Source organism: Mya arenaria, chromosome 6, assembly GCF_026914265.1.
Source record: "Mya arenaria isolate MELC-2E11 chromosome 6, ASM2691426v1".
Taxonomy (NCBI): domain Eukaryota; kingdom Metazoa; phylum Mollusca; class Bivalvia; order Myida; family Myidae; genus Mya; species Mya arenaria.
Window position 1 is genome coordinate 36350513 of NC_069127.1, and position 11443 is coordinate 36361955.

Consider the following 11443-nt stretch of genomic DNA (forward strand, 5'->3'; position numbering starts at 1 on the left):
TGCTTTTGTACAACACATATTTGAATTATATCTCTCATCCAGACCGTCTTTAACAGGTTGTTACAATTTGACTGGTTCAGGCAATTACCTTAAAATATGTTGTTGGAAAACCTCGTGGACCAATCCCTACACGTTCTTTTTTATATGAAATTAAGAAGTGTTACATCGTACTGTTTCTATTTCACTGTTTTCTTCATTATAGGTAGTGTAAATGTATCTTTATGCAAAAAATATTATTAAAATCAATGAACTTGGATTACCTAAAGGTAGGAGAAGGGACGTCTTTGTCGACGTTACAGTTTAAAAAAAACGTTGAAACAAAGCACCGCATTTTTATTTGAAATGATTTTATTCAAACAATGAAAACCACAGCAGTTCATGAGAATAATATAATATTTACAACGAAAATATTTTCTGAATCATTCTTATGTCCATTTAAATATCCAAAATAGACATGAATACATACATCACAAAATATAGAGTATTAAATAATTTTGTATATTTATATGATACAAGTTTTAAAGGGACTAGACACCAGATGATACCATTGCAAGAAAAAAAATAGTCAACAACTCAAAAAATCGATATCGTTGCTTACAACGCATTGAATCTTACTTATTGAATGTACAGTCGAACCCCGTTGGCTCGAATATACATCGAGCCTCGAAAAATTCGAGCCAAGCTGGATTGTTAACCTTCAATATAAAGAAACCGGTCCCAAGCATCTAGTTCGAGCCAACGAGGAATTCGAGCCAAGCGGGTTCGAGCCAACGATGAATTCGAGCCAAGCGGATTCGAGCCATCGGGGTTCGACTGTATCTCATCGCTTACGACGCACATGTATTTTTCGCAGTTTTTGCGTGTTTTTTCCAATTCGAAAATTACTAGGTTCATCCAAGTAAATTAAAAAATAGCGTCGGTACATTTATCTGTACTAATCACGTGAATTTCACATGCTAAATATGCACACTTTAAACTGGGAAACCAATATATATATATATGCTCAAATTGACAATTATATGCTTGTTTTGAGTGTATTTGCCGATTTTGGGACGATCTGGTGTCTATAAGGAAGTCCAATTAATATATGCATGTGACAAAATACGTACATGTAGGCAAATAAAAATAAACAATCAAGGTGAAGGTGAACATGTTCTTATAAATGTTATTAAGAATTGACATTTAGTAAGCTTGGTCTTATTTTAAGAGCTCTTTAACAAAGATACATATTAATAAAGTTCCTTTCTGTTAGTTGAATTTAATAAATAATATTTATTTAAACATTTCTTTCTATAATCAAATATATCAGTATTGAGAATTTCATCAAAGACGTGGCTAAAACCAAACTCATCTTAGACTAACATATTTTCAACATTATACACTCAATTCATCCCTGATAATCATTAATCATACATCAATCAAAACAAAAGTTCAACTTTACAACTACTTGATCATTATTATATATATGCACATTCTTCCAGTTAGTTGCAGAAAAACAGCAACACATACAACAATGAATTCCTCACCACTTGGCCGTGTCTGAACAATATGTCATTCAGTTATACACACTTTTTTCTCGTGTTTTAAGGCACACAAACTAGGTTTTATTTTGGTTTTACGAACTGTTTATTTGTTGTGAAAGTTTCAAAACAAAATGAGATAACCAGTTTTATCGTTTGTTTTTCGAAATCCAAAACTGGTTTTTGAGACTATCGAAACAACCTCCGGATGCGGTTTCGTCGGATCGTTATATCCGAAAACAAGCCCTTGAAAAAACAAAATGGCGAACAGTGATACAACACATGTGTTCAAACACTATTTAGTTTGAACAGGCAAATCTGCGGTCTCATTGTTTTAAATTTAAAGATGCACTCTGTGACTCTTACTCCCATATAAGACTTACCAAAATTTATTCAATTGTTTTAATATACCAAAAAGGATAAATAAATGTCGAAAACAATGGTTCTTATGAAGGATACCGTGTTCAATTTGAAAGAAAGGTGCAGAGACACGATATTAAAACCTTATGAGACGTTAGTAGATCACAGTAAATCATTTAGCATTCACCAATCATTTAATATTTGTGCGTTTTCAGCTATTAAATACACTGTTACAATCTTGTTATCAGTAATTAATATTTTCCATAGATGCATTATTTAGTAAGTAGTTAAAGGTTGATTACTCAAATTTTATGTTTTTTATACATGTTTACGTATTGATTTTGAATAAAAGTGTCACTTTTAAAATAATGGCTACATGCAGGGGCTCCATCATGTTGTTGAAGACCGTGCATTTGTTACTTCCAGCAAAACTTTCGAAACAGGTTAAAACCAAAACTGAAACTGCATGGTTTGGTATCAACAAAAAACGCCCTTAAATAAAAATAGTATCTCCCTTTAATGCTTGCAAACCTTTACTGAATTGTCAAAAATCACCTTAAGCGTATTATTTAGTTAAACAATATAATGTATATCCTATCTTTTGGGATTATAGAAGTGTTTTGTAAATACATATACTCCATATTTTTTATCGAAACAAAATGAAGGTTGAAAAAAATAATATGATGACTTGAATACTTTTAATAAAAATCATCATTGAGTCCTATGGACACCCAGGAAGCGCATTCATCAAAAAGTGTTTTAAAGTTTCATTACTTGAATCACAGTTTCCAATTAAAAAGTTAATACTGGCGACATTCCAGGACTGCAAATGGGACAGGGCACATGAACATTCGATATGATTGTCCCGGAGGTTCAGCGTATTTAGTGAGCGCAAAGCGGTGATGGAACTAGATATCGTACGGAGAAGGTTACTGTTAAGCTGTAAGTAGTACAATTTAGGATTATTTTTGAAAGCATGCGAGGAAATGAATTCTAAACTATTTTTATATAAGAAGAGATGGGTTAAGCCTGTAAGGGTTTGTAAATCTGTATCATAAATAGCATCAATGTGGTTATGTTCCATCCGAAGTTGTGTTACGTGTTGTAGCTTGTTGACAGCATCAGGTATTCTACTGAAATTATTGGAACTTAGATACAGAATTTGCAACCGATTGTTGGCTGGTATGGAATCACCATTGATAAGGCGAAGTTTATTATAACGCAGATCCAAGAATGCGATTTCGGGAAAATTGTGAAAAACATCTGGGAAGTTCTTTAGATCATTTCCACCTAGAGAAAGTGCTGTAACAGAATTAAGACTCTTGTTGCACGGTTCAATAAACGTTGAATTTAAATTCAGGTAATGATTATTGCTAAACGCTAAACTGTTTAAGTTCTGAAGATGACAAATAGTAATAGGCATCCTCTCCAAGTGAGAATATGATATTGTTAATGATTGCAAAGTTGACTCCATGCCATGGAACGCGTCTGTGCTCAGTCTAGAAAATGGTATGCGTTTTATGGTCAAAGTATCAATTGCTCTTAGAAAACGAAACTCATGAGGCCAGGTGGTGAAATGAGATAAATCGGCAAAGAGTGTCTGAAGAGTACTCCCGATTACACTAATGACTCCAGAATCTAAAGTTGTCAAAGGATTTTGATCAATGTCTAGGTAAGTCAAGTTAACAAGCTGTTTTAGCGCTTGTGGTAAAACTGAAAAACTATTTCCAGCCATATCTAGATAAACGATGTTTGCGCCAATACAATTAAAAGCATTGCTGGACATGCTATTCATGTGGGTTGAATACACTTTCATGCCTACCGTTATAAATTTTGACAACGTTATGTTACAAAATGCATTTGATCCTATCGTGGTGATGTTGTTTTCTTGTAAATTGAAATAGATATTGGAGTTCGAACTGATGTTACTGTGCCTGAATTGTGGAATTGTTTGTAGATTTCTGCCCTGGCAATTAATGTTACTACCGGAACAAGTACATGGAGCCGGAGCTATACAGTCGCCGTTCAGAACAAACGAACTGGGCAGACTTGGAAGCATTAGCACCAGAATCTGAAAAAGATAGAGGGTATTTGTTGGTTTCAGTGTAAGATCGTATTTTATTTCACAAGTATCGTAGTAAAACATATTTTCACGAGTGGTTGTTTTTCTATTACCTTATTAACGGTAAGTTTATTATTTTCGAATAAATCTTTATTTAAACATATGCTTTAAAATTATTCAAAATGACAAAAGGAACATGTTTCAAGTTTACAGATACTGGTATATAAATAACACAATGTAATCTACAATAAAATAAAATAAAATCATAAAATATAATATTAATGATACTAAGTACTGCTAATTAATTTTGTCTGCTGATGGTATAATCACTTAAATGTATAAATGGACACTGAATAAAATTATTTGCATTTCTAAATTGTTTCTACCCACCCGGCCAGCAAATGATGTTATGTTGTTTTTTCTTAGGACTGATATATATATATATATATATATATATATATATATATATATATATATATATATATATATATATATATATATTTCAGAAGAGTGAATAAAGACAAAAAAGATTTTATTTTTCTTTACGGTGTAGACGGATATGGACATGAAATAAGGTCAAATATATATTTACTTAGATTTGAAGCTAGTTTCGTTTCAGAAACCTCTTCTCGAATTCTGAGAGATCGCATAGTGATGGTACGATTATTCCGATATCAGAAGTGGCCAGACGCTACTGATGTGGCCTAGCGAATATGAAGTCACAGATTCAATCTATTTATCTTACAATGTGAAAAATATTGCCAGTAAGAAGCCTTATCTCTAGTTTAATATTGTCTTGTTGTTTAATGCTGGTGTCAAAAACAATTTTGATAAGTGAATCCTTGTTTTACTCACGATAACCAAAGCGAGGAAGTAGATTTTATTTGAGAGCATTCCAAGTGTTTTTGTTTTTACTAGTTGGGTGTAGTTTCAGTTATCAATGTAATCGGTCAAGTTATTGACAATAAGGTCACATTTTAAAGCAACAACATTGTTAACACTCTCCTTGTCACATTTTCTTCTAAATGTTAATTAAACTTTATTTAATTAATTATTGAAAACTAGAGTTTCACCAAGGTTTTATGTTTAAACCTGCTGATCTTTTTCAAATTAGTTCGACATGTAATTGAGATATATTCAGTTCAAATGTCAATAGGTTTGGTAACAGATGTGGCATTTAGAAAACATATACGTTTTTCTATGATTATACAAGTAATCTAGTAGCTTACTCAAATTCCTTGTTATGAAACGCGTCCAAATTATTAAATACACGTTTCATTTAAACTGGACTAGAACTATTGCCTTCAGATTATAATAAAAATAATTTTGGAAGATTGGCGGACGAAGAACTTATTAGCAACGATCATTAGCGCACCGACCCTATCGTGGTATAAAAAGAGGGATAAAGATGAATGCAGAAATGTGAGTTTGGCTAGTGGTCATCAAGCTTGTCAAATTTGTTTTTTTTTCTGGGCACTCCGGTATCCCCCACAACTCAAGACCGCACTCTCGCCAAACATCGTGCCATAGGGAGTGACTAAGTTTCAGTTATCATAACTTTCTTCACTATCCTTGTAAAATACATACTGTTTAAACGAATGCAAAAAAGAACGCCTTTACACCGTAGCAGTCCGATAGCCATTTACACTGCCTTTACATGTTTTTTTTCTAAACACGATAGTTATTTCTCTAAATAAGGAATAACGAAATGGTGGTATTTGGATTCTTCTAACTTAATAAAGAAGATAAATAACATGTCGCTTACCACACGGGTAAAGTTGTGAAGAAGGCTCATTTTGAACGAGTCTAAAAGAAAAAAAGAAAATAGCTACCCCGCAAAATCACACGTCAAGTATTGGCAATAGAGGTAATATGCGTATATTTGCTGTCAACATCATATCAGCAGATAATGTAGACAGAGAAAACGGAATTTATTATCTCGGGGTATATGAATTATCTTGACGTCATGTGGTTTGAAGTTATGGCGCAGTTTTAAGCCATCCGTAAAGTAGGGTTCGCGTGCGCTCGGGTTTCACTGGCGGTAATGCCATCATTTATCAGTAAAGCTATTTTTATGAGTGTATGGTCTGTTTGTGGTGTTTGTATTTGTTTATATGGTCTGTATGTTTGTTTCTCTAGTTCATTGTCGTTTTGGCCCTTACACTGTGTCTCAACAGTTTTTTTTTTTAATTTTCGATTACTGGGCTTTTCCGTGTACTTTTCATTGTAATATTGATGACAAATTCATGTCCAAAACCCCTTTGCCATGTATTCCAAGAGAAACACATATACAAATTATGTCATATTTACAACCGAACTGCCTAAAGCGTTCTTATTTTGTCTGTAACATTGTCTAGTGCTCCGTTACCAAACGTATGTTCCCGCTTTTCGTATGACCTGCTTTGTATCCACTTTTGATCAAATAGCTTGCTTAGAGCTAATAGTTGTTTGTTGCCTAAGAGTGTTTACTAATTAATTATTGCCCAAAGTTGTTCTTCCTTGCTCCCGTGAAACAAATTGGTTTTATTCACAGGGGTTATATTTTACTTAAAACAAGCACCATCATACAACACATGAACTGATGCATTTTGGGTATACAGCATCTTCCAAATTTTCATTGAGTCAATATACGTCATTGCTTTAGTTGTTTTACACTTTGACAGAGAAAACACATTTTTTAACAGAATTGAAAAAAAAATGTACAGAAAAGAATCTTTTTCTACCTTTATCATCGGGCGTGTCGGCGAACTTTAAAAACTTTGGTCGGCGGCAATGACTTGCAAACTGCAATAAGTATTCATTCGTTCAGATACTAATAAAACCATACACAAACAGGTCCACTGGTCCAGATAATTTGCAAGGTGGGTATTTCATATATGGTAAAATGAAATGCTAAATAGTTTGAATACAATTTTAATAGAGTGTTTAATATAGGCATGTTTACAGATAATTTGTCTGAGGGCTTTATTGTACCACAACATTAAAAGGCAGTATAAATAGCCCTAATAACTAAAGAGGTATAACTTTATTAAATACTCTAGGTAAACACATATTCTTAGTAATAGATAAGATAAATGGGCTGAGCATTACTTCGTATAAATTGAAGCTCAGAAGGCTTTAAGAAAAATATGGTCACTATTGACAACGTTTTTGTACTTCGTGGACTCATTTATCATATGATTAAAAAAAGTAAAAACTTACATTGCGGATTTATAGATTTCAGCAAAGCTTTCGATAATGTGGTTAAAACAAACCTATGGTTGTAATTAATAAGAATTGGTATTTTTTAAATGTTATGAGAAGCATGTATGGTCGTATTAAATCAAGAGTTAAATTAAGCAATATTCTCAGAATTGATTGTTTTTGTATGGTTATCTCCTTTGCTTTTTGTCATTTTATTTAAATGCCTTAGAAGAAATGCTTTTACTAAATGGCTATGAGGGATTGAGATGTACATGTTAAAATTTGTTGTTTTTTTGTAAAATATATGCTGATGACATTGTACTATGTTCTCAAACACTAGAGTGATGCAGAAAGGTTTTGATATTGTATTTAAGTATTGCAATTCATGTACATAAAAATAAAAGTAAATGTAATAAAAACAAAGGGTATTGTTTTTTAGAAAATCAGGTTTATTATCCAGGAATCTACATTTTAAATAAAGTGGTCAAATGTTAGAATTATTAATGCCTTCAACTATTTATGAATTGTGTTTACTGCCAGTGGTCCATTTAATCAGACCTAGATAACTCTTGCGGGTCAGTCAAGGAAGAATTGTTTTTAAATTTATGAATATTTATACAATTTTACAAATATAAGTATAACACATAGATTATAATTATTTGACTAGCTAGCATCACCAATGTTAAATTATGGCTGTGATGTCTTGGTTTTTCACACGACAATCAATATTGAACGTGTTCATATTCACTATTTATATCCCATTTAAGGTGTCAAAAGATCCACACAAAATATTTTTTTTATATGTAGAACTTGGTAGAGTTCCGTTAATTGTTGGAAGATGTTTTAGAATAACAAAGTACTGGTTTGAATTAATCGAATCTCAGAACAATAAGTATGTGAATATTGTATATAAAATACGAAAAAAGACATAGATTTTTTAAAATAATAAGTGACATGTTATCATCTTTAAGATTTTATACAAAAAAGAGTGCTGAATTTCCACAAGAGATTTATGTTATCGTGAAATAAGCTTAAATATTGATTTAAAACATACTTAATTATATGTAGTTATCAGTCCAAAGCATAGAAAAGCATTAAGTAGATAACGCATATCTTCTCATCATCTTGCAATAGAAACGGGTAGATGGCATAGGGCAACTAGTGTACTATACAAGGATAGAAAATGTAATGTATGAAATAAATTAGACGGTGAGTTTTCATTATATTATTGAATATCTCTATCCAATGATTTAGATAAGTATTTATTGATAAATATTACTGGAAGAGACCATGTATGTTATGTCTAGACAAAATGAGACCGCATTACGAAAACTGTTTACTTGTGCTTATAAAGCTCTTCTACGTAAAGTGTAATGATGCATATGATTTATCAGTTTATATATGTTCATATTTGTGAACAATAACAAATTTCAGTATATACACTCCGATTTTTAAACTGAATAACCCCTTTTTATTGTATATACAAAATGGATATTATGAATGATTGTAATACTCACACTACTATTTTTTCCTGATCTGTAGATTTCATTGATCAATACTAAAATAACAGTTTTTATTCAAGTCGTTTCTGTTTCCTGGTATCCGAAATTAAGGAAATTTTCGTTAACTAATTTTAATGTTATATACATAGTCTCAGTTTAACTTTAAGAATGTACTGTTAATACATTATTAGTACTTGTAAAGCAACTATTCGAATAAATCATCGAATTCGAACACGTTTTATAACGGAACATGATTATGATAATGTCTATATACATATATATAATTAATGACATGCAAAGTGTATACTCACATAAACGATTTATGTAAGTGATATGTATCCAGATATGTAGCTGATGTTTGTCGTAAGCTGCTAAATGTGACCGTGAGTCATCGATGGCTATTCTTGTTTAATCCATCGTAAACCTGTTAATCGATTATTATTATCAAACACTTATTATCAACTGGCAATCACACAAACTAATTGAAAATTGATATTCACCTTGCATCGCATATCATTTATGTGTGTTGCATTTGTTAAGTTATGTGAATATTGTGCATTAACATCGTTCTTTTTATAACGCAATGTAAATCTTTTGGTTTTTGCGACTGTTTAAGAAACTCAATCCAGTTACTTCATTTTTGTCACGTAGATATATACATATATATTTTAAACATATTATACAACTATGATTTCTTATAATTGACTTTTAAATAACATGCATTCTATTTAATGTCTGCCTTTCCACGAAAAGCCCCGGCTTGTTATCATCTTTTAAGGTATGTTTGATATTTCATATCTGACGTTTTCCACGAAAACCCACCTTTTGCGGTTTTTCGCTGTAACCCCGTTTTTTGCGGCTTTTCAAAGTAAACGCTCTCCTGTTATTGCATATTTGTCACGGTAACATTGATAAATATTTTGGACGTGCAAAAGAACTTGTTATCAACTTTTAAAGTATGTTTGATATTTCATATCTGCCGTTTTTCACGAAAACCCACCTTTTGCGGTTTTTCGCGGTAAGCCCGTTTTTTTTGCGGCTTTTCGAGATATATAGGATCTGACACGAGTTGTCATTTAATACAAGATTTTATTAAACGAGTTCATGAAATTTGTTAGTAAGCGAGCCTCTGGCGAGCTTACTTATAACTTTCATGGACGAGTTTAATAAAATTCTTGAATGAAATGACAACGAGTGTCAGATCTGTTTTATCACATGCTTAAAACGGTGTTTTTATTACCAATTAAGTTCCACTTTCTGAACCGATTGTTTGACAGCCAAAGTACTCAGAGTAGAATGTCAACAATGTGCCATATAAATAGTTCCAAATTAAAATGACAAAAGTAGCTAGCAGTTATCAAGTTTTAAAATCTGATAAAGCGCTTAACAAGTCACAAATATAAAAATGTGTAGTAAAATATCCAACAACATGAATAACGAACGATTTTAACCAAAAAAAACCAATAAGTACACAATTTGGTGACGTCACACTCAGAGTACATGCATTTACGCGGTTTATGTGACCTACATCGGTCTGTCAAGTTTTACTGTGTGCACGGATTTAAAAGTTATTAAGTTATTCGCTGTCGCTTTCTACGATGATTTTGCAGCGTTTTCTTGGTGTACATGGTGTTTCACAACATGCAGATGATAACGGCGAAGCCTTACTTTGTACTGCATGGATGTTGATGTTGAAAAAGTTAATCTCCACCAGGAATGTTTCCAGAGACCATGATGTTCTAGCCGCCATGGGATGTGTCATGAGATGTCTGTGCTGCGGAATTCGTATTTGTGTTTTCGGTAACCGACAGCTAATTAAATCGGCAAGCAAATGGCATTGATTGCATATTGCTTGTGTTGGTCAAGATGGAGATGTTTGAAATGTTCTTGTGGTGTTTGTTACTATTGTGGCTGTATTTGTTGACTGACTGGATATTTCTTTGACTAGTAATCTGCATTATCTGGTTGGCGGAACATTGCTATCAGAAAGTTTTTGTACAAGATGCTTTCTGGCTCAATGATTCGTTAGCCATTTCTCTCCCGGAAGTCTTACAGCTTCATTATTACGGTAAGTATTTGTTGGCATTTAAACCATTTTGTTTACAAACAATGCGGAGGGATATCTAGGTTGCATGTGATTAGTCTGACCAATAGAAATGTCTGATTAGATATTTTACACATGTTTAAGATAAAAATATTCGTAATGGGTATATTACACGGGAAACAAAGGTAAGCATGTGATAAAACGCTCTCCGGTTACGTCATGTTTGTCACTTTACACAGAAAACCTTTATACATTTATATATAATTATAGAACTTCCATTTTCGGTAAACAACTTTAAAAGTACACTCTCGACTTTCCAATAGACCATAATCCTTTGCTTGATACTTCATATCTGGCTTTTCTAAAAAAATGTTCATATTCCCCAATGCATATATATTATATGAACATTGAGCTTATTGACCCATGTATACGAATGTTCCAAGGACATATCCCCCAAAGCAAATACACACAGGCACATTGAGCCTATGGACCCATGTATACACATACATGATAATTGAGCCCAAGGAACCATGTTTCCGAATGGCCCAAGTTCATTTCCCCCTAACGTATATTCAACAAGAGATTTTAGCCCAAATACCCTTCCGTATGTCACGATAAATATGTCTTAAACGTTTTAAAAATTGACTTTTCTTAGTCTTCTTCTATAACTAGACTGAGCTAGTCGTACATATGTATCAAGAAACGGTAGATGATTTGAGATCACCTAGATAGGGACCGCTAGTTTGTGCTCATTTCCAAATATCTAAAGCCT

The 11443-nt window shown here is 32.6% G+C and overlaps 1 protein-coding gene across 4 annotated transcripts; it reads right to left on the minus strand.

The window, feature by feature from the left end:
* Positions 1 to 349: 349 nt before the first annotated feature.
* On the minus strand, positions 350 to 9284 carry LOC128236570 (leucine-rich repeats and immunoglobulin-like domains protein 1). Of its 4 annotated transcripts, none has more exons than XM_052951505.1 (4): positions 8939 to 9283; positions 6666 to 6726; positions 5708 to 5748; positions 350 to 3951 (listed from the first exon to the last, which is right to left on the minus strand). In XM_052951505.1, exons 3-4 carry the CDS (start codon positions 5735 to 5737, stop codon positions 2602 to 2604), a joined length of 1380 nt encoding a protein of 459 aa, XP_052807465.1. In that variant the 5' UTR covers positions 5738 to 5748; positions 6666 to 6726; positions 8939 to 9283; the 3' UTR covers positions 350 to 2601. The 4 variants fall into 4 exon arrangements, with proteins under 4 accessions (XP_052807465.1, XP_052807466.1, XP_052807467.1 ...); XM_052951506.1 differs by lacking the exon at positions 8939 to 9283 and adding an exon at positions 8643 to 8882; XM_052951507.1 differs by lacking the exon at positions 6666 to 6726 and having other exon boundaries at positions 8939 to 9284.
* Between the last annotated feature and the right edge of the window lie 2159 nt (positions 9285 to 11443).

Bases quoted from the DNA above. Each gene is read 5' to 3' on its own strand.
- LOC128236570 (XM_052951507.1), bottom strand. From the start codon at position 5,737: ATGAGCCTTCTTCACAACTTTACCCGTGTG. The intron at 3,952-5,707 runs GTAAGCGACATG...TATCTTTTTCAG, and splicing joins TTCACAACTTTACCCGTGTG to ATTCTGGTGCTAATGCTTCC.